This window comes from Cyprinus carpio, chromosome B6, assembly GCF_018340385.1.
Source record: "Cyprinus carpio isolate SPL01 chromosome B6, ASM1834038v1, whole genome shotgun sequence".
Taxonomy (NCBI): Eukaryota; Metazoa; Chordata; class Actinopteri; order Cypriniformes; family Cyprinidae; genus Cyprinus; species Cyprinus carpio.
The window spans coordinates 20,563,893-20,586,823 of record NC_056602.1 but is presented as its reverse complement, the minus strand read 5'-3'; the positions used below and the strand labels follow the sequence as shown (position 1 = coordinate 20,586,823).

Genomic DNA, 22,931 nt, shown 5'->3' with positions numbered 1-22,931 from the left:
AGTGATAGTCAGCATCAGAAAAAAATGGGATTAGAGTTCCCTCTGATGGCTGTCCTCATTATTACCTGTGCCTTTTATAAAACAATGATCAACTCTACTCTCGCAAACCATTTTTGAATCTAGTCCTGTCAAATCAATATTATTTATCTTTGACTGATTCCTTGATTACTTATAGCTAGGCTTCACACATGCTTTAATTTATCCTCAGGACGATTCTCTAATTTACAGTACAACCCGTTTTAATTGAGTAGGTTAAATCTGATACTTTTAAACCATAAATATCCCCAGTGGAGATATAATGGTCCGCGTGTAGAGGAAGCCAGTCTTCATTAAATAGCCTGGCGCGAGGGGCTGCCTAGGGGTAAACGCTCGCGCACAAAATGCCTAGTAAGCAAAATTGTTGGGAAATCCGCTCATTTTCTTGCGTCCGCGCTCGTAACGCACGCCGGCGCCGGGGTAATCGCGCTTTTCTCTGAATAAGATTGAACAAAATAAGTTTCAAACCCCAACGGCCGCTCAAATTTCCCTCGGGGGTAATTAAACAGCGCGCGCAGAGGTGACGTCCTATTACTTTGGTCCCAAACACGAACAAATGTCACTAGAGTGACAGTCGGGCTAGAGTGGGGAGAGCAACGGACGTCCAAACCGGCGACCCGGTAAGCGGAGAACCCTGTTAAACTCTGTAACGCTTGAACGGTTGCGCAGATGAGCGTTGAGACGTCGTACACTAGGCTACCTCAGAGGGAAGAAGGGGGAAAAAGTAATGGTCTGTTAAAGGGGATGTGTTGACTGGAGGGGGAATAGGGGGAGAGAGAAAACAAAGACTGTTTTAAGGGCTGTTGTGCTGTCTGGTTACTGTCGTTCAATTGGATTTAGGAGGGATGAAGAGGTCTTTGGGATGCGGGAGAAAGAAAGGGTCCTTCAGTCACTGAATCGTAAGAGAGGACGGAACAATGAGCCTGTATGGTTAAGACTGGATATATCTGAAGAACAACGCATCACACTACTGCTGTAAGCTGAACGGTGCGGGATTTTGCCCACTGCTTTAAAAGGAATTCATTGCAGTTGTTCAACGTGGATCCACTGCACCATTCAGGTATTTAAGGTAAGATACGAGGCTTTTACTGTACACTATCTCTGTTCAACTCTGCTTTGTTGGACTCGCTATACGTGTTCGACAAGTTTATACGCCAGAGGCTGTTAAAACTGAATTACAGCTGCTGCAAACTCAGCGCTCCTACAGCTTTTACAAACGATCACGTTGAAGGAAATGTTGTAAACTGGAAATCATGGGACATGCACAAAACAGAGAACGGATTCTTGACACTGGAATTGCGTAAAAATAAATAAATAATTACTTTAATTAGCAAATAATTAAATAACATTATAATTAAAATAAAATAAAGACAGCATTAATTGTAGAAATAATAAAATAATGAAAAAGTATTTGGTTAACACATTTGCTTAATTGCTTTGATGATTTATTTATTTATTTATTTATTTTTTTTTTAAGTTTACTGATCATCCTATTTTATGCTTTTTGTATGCACTACAAAACTCTGTCATAATGTGTGTAATTAGTGTGCATAATTCAGTTTCCTAGAGAATGGTCAGATTATCATAGTGCTGGATTGAACTCCCTATGCTGGATTTTTGCAGGCATGGGATATGGACCACATTGCAGCGCTAAAATGAGAAGTCTGCGGGTCGGTGTTTTGTTCATGACTTTCACCTGCCATCTGAGGTAGATTGCACATTTAACATGTAATTTTCTTTTTCTTTTCTTTTTTAGTTCATTGCAGGATTCAATTAATGTTAAATATCATATAGCTATAATTAATTCATATTGATTCAAATTTCCAGACCACTGTGGTCATGTTTGAAAGAAGGATGAGAGTTAATACATGTAGTTATTAATTATCTTTGTGGTCTTGTGCATCAGCCTTTCCCAGACTACTACAGGGATTCCTAAAGAGTCAGAGCTCAATGATAACATCACAGTTTTCACACGAATACTGGATGGACTGCTGGATGGCTACGATAACAGACTGCGACCTGGGCTTGGAGGTAAACTGCCTAGATACCATTTCCATCTCTAAAACATGATCTGTAGCAAAATCGTGTTTTATTGAAAAGTGTTTTTTTTCTTTGGATATTAATGCCATTTATGTCTGGCATTGACCTCTGGGAGTTATTCTGAAAAGATGTGTTCAGATAAAGGAGGATGGTTTTTGAAAAACAGAGAGAACGCCTGCACATTCCATCGTGACAGCAGCACGAAGGACTTTCATTAAAAAGAGAGAGAGATGCTGCTTCTATTCAATCCACTAACTGGAAGGAAAAGTACACAGAAAAGAAAAATCTGTGTTTTTATACAGCAGATGTTTGCACCAAGCAGAAGTGATCGCTGAAATTGCCTGGTCCTCTGTGAAAATCAAATGGCCAATATTTCCTGGCACTCTCAATTACAGTGTTCTTGCTAGAGACAGAGGTAAAGAGAGAGAGGGGGTGAGAGAGGGATATGAATGTGGCTGCTGACCTTGAGAAAGCTATCGTTCTTTTCCAAAGGTGCAGGTTCATTGTTCTCAGTGCTCGAAAGCATGGCAGAGAAGGAGAATAAACTCAGGCTGCTCTGTTTTCACGTGAGAGAGTTCAAGGGAGCACATCTCATAACTGTAGCAGCAGCAATGTGATGTCAATTGACAAATGATGGCATTGAACTTAGTGCCTTGAGAAGGAAAGTGCAATCAGGCGGATGAAATTAATTGATTTTCATTTAAAAAATGAATGCAACTAAATAATATGGCTGAATTAAAGCATACTTCAGTGGAAAAATTATATTTACACAAAATATATATTTACTTATATATACAGTATAATGGAAATTCTGCATATATAAATGTGTTTCAATTTTAATAGTTTTAGTTTTTTATTTAAGTCTATAATTTTTATTTCAGTTTTAGTTAAGTTAAACTAATTTTTTATTTTTGTGTATTATATTTTATTTCAGTTAATGTTTATTTTATTAGGGATACTCCACCCCAAAATGAAAATTTTGTCATTAATAACTTACCCCCATGTTGTTCCAAACCCGTAAAAGCTCTGTTCATCTTCGGAACACAATTTAAGATATTTTGGATGAAAACCTGGAGGCTTGAGACTGTCCCATAGACTGCCAAGTAAATAGCAGTGTCAAGGTCCATAAAAGGTATGAAAGTTGTCTTCAGAATACTCCATCTGCCATCAGACGTGCAATCTGGGTTATATGAAGCGACGGGAACACTTTTTGTAAGCGACAAAAACAAAAATAACGACTTTATTCAATAATTCCTTTGTCAACGGTCTCCTCTGTGTCTCTCCATATCACCGTATGCTGTGTATGCTCTTCTGTGTCATCCACGCCACAAGAATTAATGACAAAATTTTCATTTTGGGGTGGAGTATCCCTTTAAGTAATGAAAAGGTTTTTTTTAATGGTTTTAATTTTAGTTTCAGTTATAGTTTTAGTTCACTATAATAACTATATCTATGTATGTATTTATGTATCTAACTATGTATGCAATGACCAAAATTGAACTTGATCTAAAAAAAAAAAAAAAAAAATTGTTTTTGATTTTACAGAGAAAGTGACGGAAATAAAAACCAACATCTTTGTGACCAGCTTTGGACCAGTGTCAGATACTGAGATGGTAAGTATTTCAACCATATCTTTCTTCATGAAGAAACACCATTAATTAACCTCTACAAATTCCCACCTGAGATGTCTCTTCATCAAGACCCCCTTCATTAAATCCTGCCTCCATTACTGACATTACTTCATCTCTGCAACACTCCCTTATATTCTGCATGCTATATCTTAGGCAGGTCACAAAGTACGTTCTGATGAATGATACTATTGTTTATTTTTATATTCAGTCATGTGATACATTTGATTCTGCCTTCAGCAAAGGTCGTTGCAGGGTCTCTGCCTTCAGGTACACACTAATGACACTAACGTTTCTCTTTCAACAGGAATACACCATTGATGTGTTTTTCCGTCAAAGCTGGAAGGATGAACGTTTGTGTTTCAAGGGGCCGATGGAGATGCTACCTCTGAATAACCTGCTGGCCAGTAATATTTGGACACCAGACACCTTTTTCCTTAATGGCAAAAAATCCATTGCTCACAACATGACAACGCCCAACAAGCTTCTGAGACTGAAGGATGATGGGACATTGCTGTACACCATGAGGTACCAGTTTAAGCTATAACGCCTTGTCATTTCACAACATGTGAACTGCTGTGTGCTTGAATGGATTTGAGTAGTTATGGGTAGTACAGTTACACATTTGATCTCATTTATGCCCTCCTCACCCCTGTTTTGTTGAATCCTCTGCCATGTGACAGATGTGTTAAGCACACATGAACTCGGCTCCCACTAAACTCAGCATCTCATGTTCCACATCGTACAATCTCGGTGGGAATGTTCATTTTGCCCCTGCTAAAGCTGAGATTTCTCTCTATACATTTTTTTATCTATCCATCCATCCATCCATCCATCCATCCATCCATCCATCCATCCATCCCCCCATCCATCCATCCATCCATCCATCTCTCTCTCTCTCTCTCTCTCTCTCTCTCTCTCTCTCTCTCCTCTCTCTCTCTCTCTGTTTGTCTGTCTGTCTTTCTGTCTGCTTGCCCTGCCAATGTTTTCACAGGCCCCAACACAAAATATTACAAATGAATATATTTTTTCTATTTTGTTTAATTTAATTGTACAATTATTTAAATGTAATTTGGAAAATGATGGTATACATGGCAAAATGTTACAGTTTATTTTGTAACTTTAAGTCCATTATTGCTGATTCTACCAAGACTAATGTGAAAATTTTTAGTTTTCAAGTTAAATTTAAAATTTGACTTTGAGCTGTGTACTGAGGTTCCAGAGGCAAATTCCAATTTTGTTGACACTCCACGTATTAATTTATTCAGAAAATGTACCTACTGCATCTAGTTTATTTTGGTTTCTCTTTGTGCTCTGAACCAGTCATCCAAGGGTGTTCCAACCTAAGGGTGTTCCAGAGAAAAAGCAAGGGGGGGGGGGGGGGGGGGGGGGGTGAGACAAAGCAAGAGATAGAAACAAAGGAAAAGGAGAAAGTGGAAGAGGGCATGTGGCTGTATGTTTTATGCCCCTGTTGTTGAGTTGTTCTTCACAGACTGTCTGCTCCATTACTCGCAGTATCAGAGGGAGAGAACACACACGCACACACTTACAGTCACACACAAACAGTTTCTGCTCGCCATGCTATCATCAGCAACAACCTACTGCCAAGCACTGAACACTGCTGTGTTAGTGCTGTATAAAAGCCACTATTGTTGTTCTCAAATGGCATCAATACGAAATCCGTTCTGTAGTAGAATCTGCTTGAGTAAGTGCTGAATTTTGAGGAGCACAATCGTAAAGTGTTTAGATTGTGGTGGTTATGTATTAGCTGTTTTTATTCCCCCAGGGTTACAGTTATGATGATCCATTATATAATGAGTTATTAGTTTTTATTAACTCAAATTTAAATGCAAAGAGGGATTTGGCGAGTTTTCCAAATAGGTAACAATTAGATTTCTTGTAGTGGGGCAAAAGCAATATAAAATAAATGAAAAAGTTAAAGAACATGGATCATTTCATTTACATGAAATGCATTCCTTTTTCATTTGCGGAGCGTCACTATATTTTTTATTTTCTGTGTTGTATATTGTAAGACCAAATGCATATTACAAAATTATTCAATTGCTAAAGCCTTAGATAGAGCTGCTTTTTTAGATCGTAGATTGAACGAGATCATCAATCAAACATTAATGACTCTGAGAGGAAATGACTCGGAGCATGTCATTTAGAAATCAATGGTGGAGCTATTGTAACTTGCCAACAATAAACTCTGCCCAGTGTTGCATTTCCTAACAGTGCGAACCATTAAAAGGGCCTTTTACCACTCACTAATGCACACATTGTTTCTGGAAAAGTGATCAGCAGTAAGGATTTTTATTTTTCCTGCTGAGATGGAGAGGAGCACCTTAGCTGCCATGAAAAAGCAGGGCAAAACAGTTTCACCACCCACATTCTAAAAGTGGAATGCAGTCTACAGGCTTTTATTAGAGTTAAAAAGGAGGTTATCAGATCGAACAAAAGAGAGATGTTCTAGAAACTGTCAAATCTTCTGAAGGATCTGCCATGTTTTTAAAATAACTTGCTTGAGTTCGATGTTGAGACAAATGGTGCAGTAGAATAACATACATTGTAAAAATCGCAAATATAAAGTAAAAACATTTTTAAACAGAGCCATAAACAACTTAGACACTGAGAGGGAAATGTCCACCTCAATAGATTGACACAACAAAATAAAATATGAAGTGACCAAAGAGCAAGGTGCAAATGGCTTTGTAGATATAATATTAATAATATATTTTATTTATAATGCGCTTTTCTAGAACCCAATGTGCTACAAACAAATAAAATACAAAACTACAATAAATGCAATACAAAGTAGAAACTATAAATCATAAAACACTCATTACAGTACAACACAATAGAATATTACTGACAGTCCATAAAAGCAATTTTAAAAAGATGAGTTTTTAACTTTAATATACATAACTGCTTAAAATACCACTAAGTAATGAACAGACATCTGATTCTCCATGATTTTTAAACTACTACTTGACTGTTAACGTGCAAATTAATATTAAGTCATGTAGATTGTTGTATGTTGTTATGTACAATAATTTCTAGAAATTGCAATGTCACATGCATACACTGTATATAAAGAGTTCATTTGCAAAAACAGATAACTCAAAAATATTAAAAAAATAAGTTTTTTTTATTTATTTATTTTTTTATCCTGCATTCCAATTAATATCAATCAAACTGCAGTTGGGTTGTTTTGATTAAATATTATTAATAATAATAAAAAAAACAGCTAACTAACACATTAAAATAATAAAAACATTATAATGATAAAAAACATGATTTATGAAAATTAATAAAAACGGAATCTGTTTTTGCTAATAAATTCTTCATATACAATCAAAGATAGACACTTCTAATAGTAAAAAGCACAATCTATTACAATATAATTTCTTAAATGTGTAAAGAAACGGCAAGAAAGTAGTATTTTAAGTATTCATTATTTATAATTACAGCTCAGGTTTGTATATTACTATAGTGCTGGCACAGAATCAGCCACTGTTATTTAGAGATATGGACTTCTTCTACAGAGCATTCATGGGAAATTCGTAAAACAGCCAAAGGGAGAACAGAAAATAATAATTTATGAGTTTTAATGGGCTATCACAGACCAAATAAAGCTCACCGTCAGGATTAAGCTCTGAGCGCTCATGATTTGTCAAGGCCCCAGTGCCACATCATTTCGTCTCCACATCCAGCAATGCTGACCTCAGCACTAACTGTGTTCAGTAAGTACATAGCGAGCCCTTCGCCTCCCATATGGCTAGTTTTGATAAAGTTGTGTGAGCTGGTCGAATGGAGGTTGAGTTTAGAGGACAGTCCTTCATTTTTCCAATACAGCAATTCATCACGGAGCTGTCAGAGATGAAGGCCCTGCACTGATTAAGTGAAGGAACAGCGCCTCACGTGTCCCGCCCCATTAATTACATTCTCGCAGGATTTCCAGTCAGAGATACAACCATGGGCCCTTCAACCCCAGTCTCATCAATGCTGATGATGGAGGTTTTAAGCAGTTCTAGTATCGTGGCAATATCAAACCCTTCATTACACTTCCAGCTGAGGGTCAACGCTGACATCTTATTGCTTTGCTTACACCAAATCATTGAATAGGCTCCAGCCAGGATGTTAAGGGAAAGGCATAATGGCTAGAGAGTCTCATAATATGGCAGCCATCCTGTAGCCATTATGGTAATGCTAGCTATGATCAGCCTTGATCTCATATAATTGCTTTGCTAAATGGCTTTGCTGATGACTTTTGGTTTGGCAGCAGACATTGAACATTGATTTAAATAGACTTTATGCAACCTGGCATTGTAAATCTAATGGACATACTTCGTTGTAACAGGAAGTGCCCGAATCCTTCTTGCTGTATAACAGAGGGACAATAATAATGTGATGCAACTTCCATTTCATATTTCTTATGTCATGTTAGATCACTTATGTACTCTATAACATCCAGCAATCAAATTCAGTGGCACTCTCTCAGATAGAATGAATTGATGTTTTACAGTTGCAAAATCCATCTCCATCACATTTAATGTGTTTGTTTAGCCTCAGATCTTTTCAGAAAATCATATGATTATAGAATTAAAAAGCTGTGTTTCATAAGTGGTCCACTAGAGAGGGCTACAGGATAGCAGATTCAGCCACTGCAGAGCAGCGCAGTGTTCTTCAGGGGGTTTTAAAGTTGTAAGTTTTAACTTTTAAAATAAAGGCAAATATGTTTTTACATATAAAGACTTGTTATATATATACATACATTATATATATATATATATATGTATGTATGTTTTTAGAAAGTCATTTTGGAAAGTCATAGAACCACTATGAGATCACTGTGTTGGCTTCCTCTTCTGAGAACCCCAGGAAGGAAAAAAATAATAATAAGGACGAAAAGCAACAATATAATAAGCAATATATAAAAAACAACATAATTTTATGTAGTTTTAGTTTATCAAATTTAATAACTTAAATTTCAACTAAAATTCCATTTAAATTGAATCAGTCTTCTCTAGTGTGGTAGAACTGAATGTAGTCCCTAGTGGGAAAAAAACTGTTAAAATGTATTTGAAAAAACATTTATTTCATGCTAAGTATATTACAAATACATTTTCATATTTGCTTAGTTGTGCTTAGTAAAAATGAATAATAACCCCCCCCCCCCCCCTCATTTTGTACTTAATGCACTTTAATTTTGTGGAAGTAGTGCTGAAGACCAACTAAAGACATAGTGAAGTATATTTGATTGTGCTAAAATGGAGCTATTGCAAGTATACTTCAGGTACACTTTAAATATCCAACATTTAAAGACTGATATTATACAGAGGTCATACAATCCTTATTAGTAGTGATATTAAAACACACTTTAGGCATAACATTAAGAAATGTGAATTGTGCAATAAAGAAACACTCCAAATACAGCAGAATTATATATTTTATATCAGTAAGTTTTAAATGATGTCAATAAAATGGATTTGAAGTATATTAAGTATGAAATAAATGTATTTATAGCATAGGTGTTTTTTTCTGCTAGGGGTGACATGGCACAGTATAATTGTTTTAATTTTTTTTTTTTTGCTTGTAGTCCTCAAATATTCCAATAGGTGGCAATGTCAGTTCAAAATAAATCATTGCATGCAGCTTGAGCGTTTAAAAATGCATTGAAATCAAACATGAGTGAAAATTGAATATTGAATAAGAAATGGTGTTTTTATGCAAGTGTTTGTAATGCTTTTGTGTGTGTGTGTGTGTGTGTGTGTGTGTGTGTGTGTGTGTGTGTGTGTGTGTGTGTGTGTGTGAGAGAGAGTGTGTGTACTTGCTTATAAGCAAATCCAGAATTAACAGTGCTTTACTTCACCGATTTGGCAGCATTCCTACATCTGGCACATGAGGGCACCCTTGTTCTATAAATACATCTAAGAGCACTCAACACAGCTCAGTCTTCCTAGTAATATACAGTTATTCAAGCCTGAGCTACATTAAGAGGATTTTCAATAAGACATTGAACACTGACTGATTTAGTTACAATCAGCTACTCACTGTTTCAGTGATGATTGTCACTAAGCTTATGATGACTGAAGACGTATTTATACTAAAATCTGATCTTTAAAATTTACTCAGATGTGCTGATCTAGATTTAATCATATTTTCATTTTCATTTTTCTCTCTGCAGATTGACCATATCAGCAGAGTGTCCCATGCAGCTGGAGGATTTCCCTATGGATACTCATGCCTGCCCACTCAAATTTGGCAGCTGTAAGTCCATAATGTTTTATTCTGAATGAAGAACAATTCCTTTGCCACTGCCCAAAAACCCATTGTAATGTATGTTTCATTGCCTTTATAAAACGATTTTAAAATAGCAGATTCCAAGAAATCATAAAATAATCCCTCTGATGAAATAGAGTCACTACTCAAAATGCAAGATTTTTTTTCAGTAAATGCATATGAATAGTATCTCACAGTTACTGTAAATAAACAAGATGCAAGTAGAATCTCCCCCACTTTCCAAATTCTAGAATATATATATATATATGCACACACACAGACACATTGCCTTAGCACAGCATGTATTCACTTATGAAACGTTAGCAGAGCAAAGATAGGCATAGGAGCGACATTGTGTATATTTTATAGGAAATTCCCGCTGCAGGAGATGATGGGAAATTCATTTTTCTTATATTATGTACCAAGCACTTCTTTGCCTTTATCTTCAATTCTCTCTGCATTTGTTCTCAATACATTTTTGTGTACCTTTTACCAAAATATTGAGTAAATTTATACTAACTTGGGCTTTTTTAGTCAGCTTGACAGACTGGTGTTTAAGGTATATCTGAACACATACTGAGTTCAGTTTAGTCTGATTATCATGTGGCATCCTGTCCAAGAGCAGGATTAAGATTATCACCTGGTGCTATCAGAAAGAAGGGTGACTTGAGGACTGGATTAGTAGGAAGGTGTCCTGCCATCCCTCCCACGCTCACGTATGCAGTAAGCACTGCCCGCATACAAAGAAAGGCTTTTTTGGTGCTAAGAAGCCAGGAATGACCTGAGATGGGCTCAGCTTTCTTTGATGTTCAGAGCATTACAGGATAGGGCTGTATATGGAGAGTCTTTGGGTTGGGATACAGCAGAAACCATGGCTGCCACTGAGGTTTCATGATTGTGCAAATCTGAATATTTGATTCTATTTTTATAGTTGCATAGTAAAATCCTTCATGACCTGAAGTTCATTCAGTAGTTGCATAAAACCATGCATTTTGCCTACACTCCATGGATATGTCAAGTCAAGATTTAATAAATAAATAAAGAAATCGTCCAGCATAAGGTGATGTTTAATCTAATCTGGCCCGTGACCTAAAATGAGTCTGATGCAGTGCTTTTGAGAATCTCATAGGCTTCCCAATGTGATTGGATGGATTGTTAAATTAGAACATCAACATAGTTAGAAGTACCGTATAAAATCTAATCACTAGAAAAGTAAAATTGTACTAACCTGCCTGGTTTGACCTGAATCCAAATTGATCTATGCAGACAATCTTTGAAACTAATATTAAACCAGCCATGCTGCATCAATTTAAGATATTCCGCTGTCTAAAAAATATATTTTAATAACAATAATAACAAAGCTTACTTTTTCCCCCGACAATTCTTGTTTTGTTTATATCTACTTTATGGACAATATCATAACCAACATTTACAGTACTTGATTTCATTTTTTTCATTGATCTGATATACTATCTCTTTTATTATAGAAGCCAGAACTACTTAACCCACTATGAATATTTCATGAAGATTGAGCATGATTTTCACAAATGAACAGTACGGTGTTAATAAACATGAACTATCCCGCACAGAAATGACTGGATTCTATTATTTAGCTATTTTGTTTAATTAGTAATTTCTCAACATTTCTTGGGTTTTTTAATTTTATATTTCATTGAAGATTTAAAACACCCTCTGAGCTATCTCAAATGTCATAAATGGTATTAATTATTCATTGTCAGGTGGTAATTGAAAATTTAGCTTTCATTAGGACTCATACTTAGGAACGTACTTACAAACTTAGAGTTCACAGACTTGGTTAATGCCATTTCCTCTGCGTGAGTAATTCTATATACAGGCAGCAGAGAATTAGTGATTTAACTTGTAAATCGCACAACTAATGTGTTTACTTGAAGTATTGTGCTCTGTTATGTAAAGGGTTATATAAATTCTGTCTGCACTAGCAGCTTTTGTTTGGCTGGTTGGATAACAGTGACAGACGCCTGGTTTTAACCGTCATCTCAACCAAAATGCCTTAGAAAGGCAACGGCGTTCATGTAAACGAGTTGTGAAGCTGATGTGTGCGTTATGTTAATGCGGAGCCTTTTGTTAAGGAATATTCTGCTCTTGTAAGAGACAGACAATCATTCTCATAGTTAATCTCAACAGACACAATGTACATCTTCAGTTAAGCACACTGAGTGAATCAGGTACAAAGGCATTAATTTCACAATTAATGTAAAGTCAGCTGGTCATTATCACAGAATAGTCCCTGATGCGAAGCTTAGGGTCTTGTATCACCCTGTGAGGGTTTCTTTTGTGGTAAAGATAGGCTGACTGTACTGTACATTATCCCACTTATTGCATGGCTGTACATGAAATATTGATTTTGAGTTGAAATGATTTTATTATGTGAGAAGAGAGAGACTGTCGAGTGTCTAGGAGCACTGAACTCTATATATGACTGTACATTAACCCAATTATTACATGGTTTGACAAATTAATAAATAGAGATAAAATATTTTGGTTACCATTGAAATTATTATATTAGTTTAGATGTAGAGACTGTTGAGTGAAAAGCTCTGCAGGTTTTCTAAATGAAGGGTCATTTATACAGCCATTATTCAGCAATATACTGCATAAACATAAAAATAGTAAGTCACTATTTTCTTTCACTCCATATTCTTCAGTTTGTATGTGTTTTTTTGACATCTACTTCCTGCCATGTCCATTAAGGTTTATTTGATGACGTTAATACCAGTATAGTGTATATTTAGCGCTCCCCATACTTCAGTACAGCCTTCAGGTTCTCGTGCCAGCAGATTCAACTCAAAAGATTATATAGACAAAAGATTACTGAGGGATGATTCAACCTTGTAAAGGTTCCCAATGGTGAATCATATTTTTGTTCCAATTAATCCAATATATCTCTTCCCAGAGAGTTTTTTTTTTGAGAGAAATCAGTTAAGGCATAGGTCAGCAATGGAGGATATACCATATGAGGTAGGTCTACAAAAATGTATTGAGATACAGGTATAGGTCTATTTAAAGGATAGGCAGTAGACTGACACTAAGCAAATATGCATACTCTTTCAAAATATCACACACACACACACACACACACACACACACACACAAACAGCATTACAACGGCCGCACACACACACACACACACAATAATAGAATTTTAGTGTTTCTGTCTGTGTTTGCTTCTCAGCCTGCTGAGCTAATGGCTAAATATGTCACTAGCTGGTGTATATAGAGTATCAGGGTCACCTTAGGGCAACCAAGCCTCATAATCTGTGTAAAGAAAGACAGGCTTTATTTCTTTGTATAAATTGACTTTATATTACTTATGCTGACATATTTCTTCTATCTTGTTTATTAGTAAATGTTTGAGAAAGAGATTCTTATATTTATATATTTGTGTTTTTTTTGGAATTGCCTATGTCAGTGCTTCAAGCTAGTGGAAAATTATCATTGCTGTATATTTGATCTTTTCTGAATATTCAACATTTTATATGAACAACAAAAGATGATCATTATTACAACTGAATTTTGATAAATTTACTCATGTAATTTTTTCAGATTGTCACACTTTGGGAATGAATTGTTGAAGTGCTACTTAAGTGCTTTAACTTGCTTCACATTGTCATTGATTTGAAATGTTGAAAGGCATTCAATATTGCATTAAAACAAGAGTGGATTGTAAATGAGATTCACAAACAAAATGAAAACTCTGACATTAAATGATTGATTTAGGCCTGGAATAAAATAAGCTGTAAAAAGCTAACATTCCTAACCACAAATAAGCACACAAATGCTGGTTTCACTATGTTAATGATGACATATCATCAAGTGAGGGCCACTTTGTGGGTGTTTGATGTTTCACTTTATTTGTGAGGACATATCCCAAAATTTGCTCCTCTCGAGTATAGCCAAACCTGTATATGCACGCACACATTCTGTCAAGTCAGTCCACACTGAACAATTTCATTTTACTGGAAAGTGTTTCAGACTTGTGTGAGTAAGAAGGTTATTCTACAGGCTATTCTCTCTTTGGGCTGTGGTGACCCTGTCATAATGAAGAGCTACATTTGTTTCCCTCAAGTCTCAACCCTTGACCTATGAGAAATATTTTGTCCTCTGTAAGCTAGACCTTGTCACTTCTTTTAGTTTATCAGATGTTGTTTCCTTAATTTCTACAGACTACAGTATGTGAAAAAAGTAAGAATAACATCTCCCAAAGTGTTCTGGGTATAATATAAACACACAAAATCTATATTTTCTGAACCTTTATTATTCTACCATGATATAAATCATCACTATCACTAACTTAAGTCTCCTCCTTAATTCAATCCATAGTAGGTTTGACAAAGTGTATAGTTTTACATTTGAACTTAAATGAGTTCAGAGCTTATTTGGATCATCTGATGTCCACTAAATTCAATCCAATTAGATCCACTTACAATTGCTATATATAAATAGCAGCAACACTGTCACTGTTCACACTCATTAGTTTATTTAGTTGTTGGCTCCTGAACTTGAGCTTCAAACACTATCCTAGGAGAACTGGTATCTAACCCATAAAAAAGTTTCAGGTTTTCTTCGGGTTTCTCAAAAAGTCTGAAATGTCACACACAGTCAGTAAAGGTTCATGCCATAAATTCACACTAATGATGTCAGCAGTAATGTGCTCTGTTCTTGTGCGTAGGAAGGGTAGATAACACAAAATATAAACATTATATCAGCTAAGAGATCCTTGACTTTTCAGCGCTTAGCAAAATATACGAAATAACATTATAGCCACATGCAAAAAAAAATAAATAAATAAATTTGGAGATTAGAGAGATTAAATCCTTTCTATAAAAAAAAAAGTGGTCTGATTAATGGAACTCACAGCATTTTTGTGTAAATTGTATTTAAACCCACTGGTGTGTAAATCTACCTATTGATTTGAATGCACAAGATTTATAAATATTAAAGAATGCTGTGCATGTTTCATGCATAAAACCCACTGTTTATAGAACTGTAAACATACAGTACATTTGTCCCAAAAGTGTTGCATAACAAAGTTTTGTATGAAATGCTGTAGTTAAAAATATTTAATTACAGGACTTGCCAGCATTTTGAGCTAACTACATATGCTCTCTGTCCCAACAATCAGTATTAGCTTTACAATCTTATTTGGCTGGTACCCTATGGAGACTTATCAGGTAATGTGTGGGCTTGTCCTCAAGTGGACTGCCCATTCTAAGAAGTGTCTATGAGAATCGCCTAGAAGTTACTTGCCTATGATGCCTTATATAATACATTATATTATTACAGTATTCAACATGCAAAAGCATTTTCTGCAACTATCCAAGGAAATCTGGCACATTTTTTTGATAAAAGCACAACATTATCTGTAGGGGTACACAACCCCAGGATGAGAGCTTTCACCATAACTGAACTGTGTTTCAGTGCTTCAGTGCTTTTAATGATTCAGAGGAGCATCTGGTTATGAGTATGTTAGTTATGACTTCAGAAGTCAGAAGATTTGTAGCAATATCAATAGCAAGTTTGATTTTCCTAGTGAGGAGAAGAGTAGAGGAGTGGGGGTGGTGTGACTGACAATTTGTGAAGTGCAAATTAGTTTGGAGGAATTTTGCTAGAGGTATCTAAGGGTACGTGCGTCTGTGTGTGTAGATTGTTGGGTCAAAGTCAATCTTAATTGTGATGGAGAGAGCAGGCATGAGAGTGGCAGGATTAATGTTTTTCTTCAAGATTGAATGTCACAATGGTGGGAGGGGGTGAAATGGAAAAAATGCAGTGTTAAGAAACTCTCTATAAAGCTGCAGCTATTTTATGTGAAACTAGCATCTACTGAAAATGTAGTTTCACGTTTTTTTGAATGTGAGTTGATTACAGTCTGTAAATAAAAATACATACAATGAGAAATAATTATAGTAAATTATACAATAAAATGTAAATTAAAAAAAAAAGTTTATTTGTGGATCAGTGTATTAAGAGGATTGGCTTTTTTTTCTTTAAGATCTGTAGCTTTTTGCAGGACAGCTATTCAAAGCTACACATTTTTTTACACATGCGCAAAGACATGTCATTTTATTGATGTGTTCCTATAGTTGTCTTCAACTGAGGTGCAGGTGTTTAAAAAAATCTTTGTTTTTTAACCCTCATGGTCTGATCCTATTTTTCTATGCATATGATCAAATTTATTACCCAGCTCTACACTTGGCAGAATTAAGAAAATCATGCTCCCTGTTGATAAAGGAAGCTGATATTTCCCCATGATTGACAGTTGTAGACACTGTACCTCCTAAATCTGAGATATGAAAGTTACTTGCATGCAAATCACAATGCAATCAACTGACAATGACTATCCAATCAAGAGTGGGTAACACTTATGCAACCTTATTCAAAGACGGGACTAAACAGATTACATTTAATTTGAACTTATCTTCCAGGTACTCGCAGTGTCTGATTAATAACCGTTATCATTGCATAATAAGTGTAAACTACTGTGTGTTTTTCCAGATGCCTACCCTATCTCAGAAGTGGTGTATAAGTGGACTAAAGGCCCTGGCATGTCTGTGGTAGTGGCAGAGGAAGGGTCACGTCTTAACCAATACCATCTGATCGGCCACACTGTCGGTACAGAAGATATCAGCACAAGCAGAGGTAAATTACTTTCTCTGACCTAATCCCATTCATTGCAGTGTCAGTCAGACAGTCATTTGGAGTAAGATCTGTGATTCAGCTTTACAGTTAGGACCATGCTCCAAAATGTTTTGTAGTAACGCAATGCCCATTCTTGCTAATATCATATATTTTCTTTCACAGTTCATCTGGCCTTCTAACCATCACACCATTTCAGTTTCATTTTCCTACACCGTATGACGTCGTCTCTCTTAAATAAAGTGATAGCCCTTCTGTGATTATAGCTTTTTCAAATCAAGCTGGATGGCAAATGAGTGATGAGGATTTCAGTACACCTCCCACTCACGGCCAGCTGTCTCTAGGACCAGCGAGAGTACAGGAAGAGATGAAGATGAGAGAGAGGGAGGGGAGAAAACAACACTTATCCTGAGCCATTGGGTCTGGAGGGTTAATCCTTGTGCTTCCCCATCAGTTGTGCTTTTACCATGTGACGTCGGTCAGCCACCATTGGCTCAAGCCGGCAAGAGACACATGGGAGACGAACGAGGGGGAGAAGGGGGCCTAGGTGGCATCTGCCTAATTCGGTTATGTAAAGATGACTGGTAATACACTCATATCATTTCTGCCTCTTGCTTTGTAATCATGTGTGGGGGGTGGGGTTGGGGGCTTCCCCTTGTTCCGCCTTTATGGATGTACATATATGGATAACCGTGCTGAGCTTGTGTACACTCATATTCAATAAGATATTATCATGCTCTGATCAGGAGGTAGGCAGACACTATCAACTACGCCGACCACGTCATGTTTTAAACCCTGCTGAGCCATCTCTCACTGCCACTGATTTACGCATCAAAGTTTGCCAGCTGTCATCAGGTGGCCAGAAACACTTTTAGAAACCAGCTCTGAGGCCACGGTGTTCCTTTCTGGCAGGACTTTATAACCTGTCTTCCCCCGTCTTCCAATTTTTGCCCTGGCTGACTTGCAGGACAAAGGTCAGCTGGTTATTACTGCTGCTAATCTGAGGTGCAAACCTCTTTACAAAGTTAAAAATAGATCCACCAGGACTTCATCTCATGAGCGCAGGGTCATTAGCTCAAACCAAGTGGAGAAGAAAGAAAGGAAAAAAAGACCTTCTAGAGTCTGCCAAACAGAGGGTAATATTATCTCCAGTGGAAATGTCAACATTCAATCACTTGGCCCACACTGTAAAGACATCCAGATAACCTGTCACCTTTTATTAATAAGAACTCCCATCCAGAAAATAGCACCTACCCTTCCCAGCTGTTTCAAATTGATTTAGAAGCTGACCCCCCTCAGCTGCTCATCCATTCCTGTCGACGTTCAACACTGTGTTATTTTTCTTTGAGTGTAAAAAAAATCAGACCACTCACCAGTTGACCAGCATGGCAGCGTTGTTCTCTGCTATGAATGGGAGTTCTCCATAAACACTCCAAAAGCTTAGAAGTAAAATCCACCACAGTCGCATGTTTGTAGCTCTGAAGAGTCCCACCCTGCAGGGCACATCCAAGGTGGAATATATGAAATGGGGCACTGCCAGCTGTGCTTTCTTCCCGGTCATTGAAATAAAGGGGCGAGCCAGATGAAGGGGATGCGATGAGCCCCTCATGATGAGGACATCTTTGCCCCCAGGGCCCTCTCGACGTTCAAACTTTTCCTTGACTTCCAAGGCTCAACAGCTTGTCGTCCTCTTCATCTGATCCACTTGATCTGTCCCCTCTGATCTAGACTAGATTTTTTACCCCCTTTTTTGTTCCCTTGCTTTCTCTCTGCAAGCCGTGAAAGAGTATATCCTAAACGTGGATGGCCTGGCCTGGCCTGACAGAATGGATTGAACTATTGAAAGAGCGAGAGACAGAAGAGTTTGTGTGTATGTGTGTGTGTGTGAGAGAGAGAGAGAGAGAGAGAGAGAGAGAGAGAAGCCTGCTGGATGCAGATTGTGACAAGGGATTAGTGGGACACAAAAATCCGATTTTGCCAGGAGAAAGCAGCAGTCATCAGTGGATTTTCTATAGTTTATCAGACTGTGCGGCTCAAAAGGATTTTTTTTTTAAAGCTTCAAATTCAATCTTCGCTTGGTTAACAGGATATATAATGTTTTTTCATTCTGTATTCTCTTTTCTATTCCAGTTAATGATTAACCTCACCATGTTCCAGTGCACAACGTGACAGCTCTTAAACACACCATAAATGTCACTTTTGTTTAGATGATTCAATTTGTTCCATTCTGATGATTTATGCCATTTTTATACCTTTAAAATAATTTATGTTGTACTCTTACTAAAACAAAATCAAATCATGTTTGTGGCCAGACACTTGTCACTTTTGTTTAGATGATTCAATCTGTTCCATTCTGATGATTTATGCCATTTTTATACCTTTAAAATAATTTATATTGTACTCTTACTAAAACAAAATCAAATCATGTTTGTGGCCAGACATTACAGTAACTGTCCACTATATGGTGCTTATGAGACCACAAACTTGGAAGTCTAATGGCGTTTTTCCACTGCGTGGTACGGCTCGGCACGGTTCAGTATAGTACGGCACGGCATGGCTCGGCACAGTTTGCGTTTCCACTACAGTTTAGTATTGCTTTAGAGTGGGTGGGATTATTCACGTCATTATAGTTGCGCAGCCTCTACTGCTATGACTCCTGTAAAAAAAATTCATTCCACGTCGCCTCATCAATCTCTTGCTGGATCCACTCCCCTGCTATCAACAAGAGGAAAGTCTGTACTTCCTCAACAGACAATGAAACACACTTTTTGGTTGTTAAAAAAGGTGCGCTCGTTCAAAACGGTTGCGTTCGATCCTTCGCTGGTTGTGCTGATTTAAATCTATTGGTTCTGTTGTGTTTGTGTCGCAAGTTCAGTGACGCAGGTAGTGACGATTCTCTCCGGCCAATCCGTGATCAGCAGAGCTTACATACACGGTTCACTTAGAACCTCAATCGAGGTGGTACTAAAAAAGTACCAGGTACCAGGTACTGTACCCAGTGGAAAATTCCCCAAAAGTGAACCGTACCGAACCATATCGTGCCGAGCCATGCAGTGGAAAAGTGCCAAAAGTGTTTCCATTTACTCTGAAAAAATACTGACAGCACTGTTGGAAAATTCCATAATTACATCACTTCCCATTTGTTTTGATTTGCCTCATATTATTATGTCTCTGTCTTCCCTTAACATGTTTCTCACCACCTCTCTCTCTCTCTCTTTTTCTCATTTTCTCTTTAAACCTTTCAGCTGGTTTGCACTTATCCCCCCAAGAGTTTAATCACACTCTATCCCTCCCTCTCTTAGGACCTTTGTTTCTTCTCTTACTTATTTTTCCATCACTGTTTTCTATTCTCATCCTTTCTCTCATTTCATTCTTCTTCTGTTTCATTGTTCCCCCTGCAGGTCAATACACTGTCATGATGGCCCATTTCTACCTGAAGAGGAAGATTGGTTACTTTGTGATTCAGACCTACATGCCCTGCTTCATGACTGTCATTCTGTCCCAAGTCTCATTCTGGCTCAACCGTGAGTCTGTCCCTGCCAGGACGGTCTTTGGTAAGTGCTTCCTTTTTCCCCTGGTATGCGAGTTTTACACACACACACACACACACACACACACACACACACACACACACACACACACACACACACACACACACATGGCTGTCTTTGGTAAGTGCTTCGAAAATAGTATACAAAATACGAATAGTGAATGGGTTACCCCCTCATGATTGCTGCCATTAATGTTTTTTTTTTTTCTTTTCACTTTTCAGTTTGAGTAAACTTATTACTTCAATGATTCTAATACATATTTTATTTCAAAAACTATTTTTAATAAATTTAGTTGTAGCAAGGTAGCAAGGTAATGTTGTAACTACACCATTTGTGACCCTGGACCAAGTCGCTGGGTATAGTTTTAGCAATAGCCAAAAAAACATTGGTCAAAATTATCGATTTTTATTTTATGCCAAAAATCATTAGGACATTAAGTAAAGATCATGTTCCATTTTTATTTTTTTGCACCCTCAGATTCCAGATTTTCAAATAGTTGTATCTTGGCCAAGTCCCATCCTAACAAACCATACATCAATGGAAAGCTTATTTATTCAGCTTTCAGATTTTGTATAAATCTCAATTTCGAGAAATTGACCCTTATGACTGGTTTTGTGGTCCAGGGTCACATTTGGACACAGCTTCTTTTTGAGAAATCCAATATTAGCTGTATAGCATAACTCAGGTGATTTACTTGAAAAGTTAAGAAAATGCTAATGCTAATAGATTTCTGGAGTTATTCTAGATTCCTTAAACTATATTTTTTAGTAATTCAGTTTTATTTATATAATTTGATAATATGTGTTATTACTTTTAATTATTATTTTTATATTCTCAGTTTTCATTTTGACTTTATTTTTTTAGTTTTTTCCAATTTACTCTATATAGATATAATTTTGTTTTAGTTTCAGTTTTCGTAAATTTAGTACTACAATTTTCAGTTAGTTGGCAAGGGAACATTCCTAATTCTCATTTAAGTTTTTTTTTTTTTTTTTTAAATTAAAGTCTTTTATCAATTTTTTTTTAATTTTATTTTATATATGGCGAAATTTTAAGCTTAAAAAAAGGGCAGTGATTATTTTTTTTTTTCAATAGTTATTTTCAAAGCTTTCCATTTACTCTCATTATAAAAATAACTTTATTGTTTATTTAGTTCTAAGAAGCAAGTTTTTGGTCAAAACTATAACCAAAATAAAAAAAATAAAATAAAAAAGAGGAAATGTTTATAATTTCTTGGTGTTGATTCCAAACAAAAGGAAATATATTGGCAATGGCTGTAGGCCAAAATAAGTTGAAAAAGATTGGCATATCGGATATCTGCAAAAATCCAGTATCTTGCATCCCTACATTTAACAAAAACGATTTCAATAGCTTTAGTTAGGATTTACAACTCTGTTAAGCATACTGTAGCTCCACTAGCCCCTACTGGTTGATGCCAAAACTACTTCATGCTAATGGTAATAGCATTGTCCAGTTATTACAGGTTTAGCTGACAAACAAACAAACAAACAAACAAAAACCTGCTTGCACCTTTAAAACTTATCAGCATCAGGTATTTACTTCTCCAGTCTTGTTTGAAAGTAGAGGTTTTTTTTTTATAATTATATTCCATTTTCACTCACCTAGCATGTATGGATTCTTATCTGTTGATCCTTTCATTTTATCACTTAATGTTTTACTCTGTACATCGATAATTCTCATCAAAATGGAAATCAGAATTGACTGATGCAATCAGAAGGAATGAAGAGCTAATCCACTCGGATGACTGTTTTTGAATTCACACCGCTGTTCCTATTCGATTCTAGGGCCTTGCATTGTATCTTGGCAATAATCAGCAAACCGAGCAGACAGTCCACAAGGAATATGTGCCCACGCAAACAACATGTCTATGACTGGCCAACAAAGGATACATCAAAACATAATGCTTTCTCACACACATAAATATACAAATATCCATGAACAGAGGCTCAAAGACCCACTCGCTGATATCGTTTTTGTGACAGTGTTTTATTTGCATAGCCCGAGGCTGAGAAATCCCGGAGCCGTATGCCTGAGGGACTGTAGTACCATAGCTATTTATGTCTAAAAGTCTCTGTGACCGCTGCCTGGGGTAATCTGCAGATCTCCCTCTGACAGGGACAGCACACCTCTGCTCCTCAGACACTTATCGAGAACTGTTCTTAGATGCTTTAAGATGCATAAAGAATTATTATGATACTGTCATTCTAAGGGCATGTTAGATATATATATATATATATGTTTATGTATTTATATAGGTATTTTTATTTTTTTTTTAAACATTTATATCTGAACTGCAATGCTGCTGTGTTTGACCCTTCATTGCTACCTTTTATACAGTTTTTTTTTTTGATAGAAAGTATACTGCATTTCGGGGAATGAAATTATCTAAATGTCAGTATTCCCAGCTGGTATGCTTTGTTTTGCTGTTAAGATGAGTTTATGATTCATGAAGCAATATTTTATTCATGCACAGTATTTTAAATATTAAAAGAATTATGTTGGATGAAAGACAAAATTTCCCTGCTCACTGGTAGCAGCATTCACAAAATGACTCTGCTTCTACTGAAAATGTTTTGATGGATTACTATTGTTTTCAGCACATAAATCATGTTATATTATAAGCATTATATGCCTGTATATTTTGAAGAAGAAATGTTTTAAAGAAATGTATTTTGTTAATTAAGCATGTTGTTTGATT

At 36.5% G+C, this 22,931-nt stretch overlaps 1 protein-coding gene and 1 pseudogene across 2 annotated transcripts in view; one reads left to right on the top strand and one right to left on the bottom strand.

The window, feature by feature from the left end:
- The window catches only part of LOC109057533, a 66,610-nt pseudogene extending 48,103 nt beyond the window's left edge, over positions 1 to 18,507 (bottom strand).
- LOC109057513 (gamma-aminobutyric acid receptor subunit alpha-5-like) overlaps positions 114 to 22,931 on the top strand; it is a 28,697-nt gene continuing 5,879 nt past the window's right edge. Inside the window, exons 1-9 of one of the 2 annotated variants that reach the window (XM_042726143.1) lie at positions 117 to 656; positions 877 to 1,105; positions 1,660 to 1,744; positions 1,943 to 2,067; positions 3,622 to 3,689; positions 4,012 to 4,232; positions 9,892 to 9,974; positions 16,521 to 16,664; positions 20,063 to 20,215. In XM_042726143.1, coding sequence (XP_042582077.1) covers positions 1,662 to 1,744; positions 1,943 to 2,067; positions 3,622 to 3,689; positions 4,012 to 4,232; positions 9,892 to 9,974; positions 16,521 to 16,664; positions 20,063 to 20,215 — 877 coding nt within the window. In that variant the 5' untranslated portion in view covers positions 117 to 656; positions 877 to 1,105; positions 1,660 to 1,661. Of the gene's footprint in view, positions 1,106 to 1,659; positions 1,745 to 1,942; positions 2,068 to 3,621; positions 3,690 to 4,011; positions 4,233 to 9,891; positions 9,975 to 16,520; positions 16,665 to 20,062; positions 20,216 to 22,931 lie in introns of both variants that reach the window. The other variant, XM_042726144.1, reaches the window with a different exon arrangement.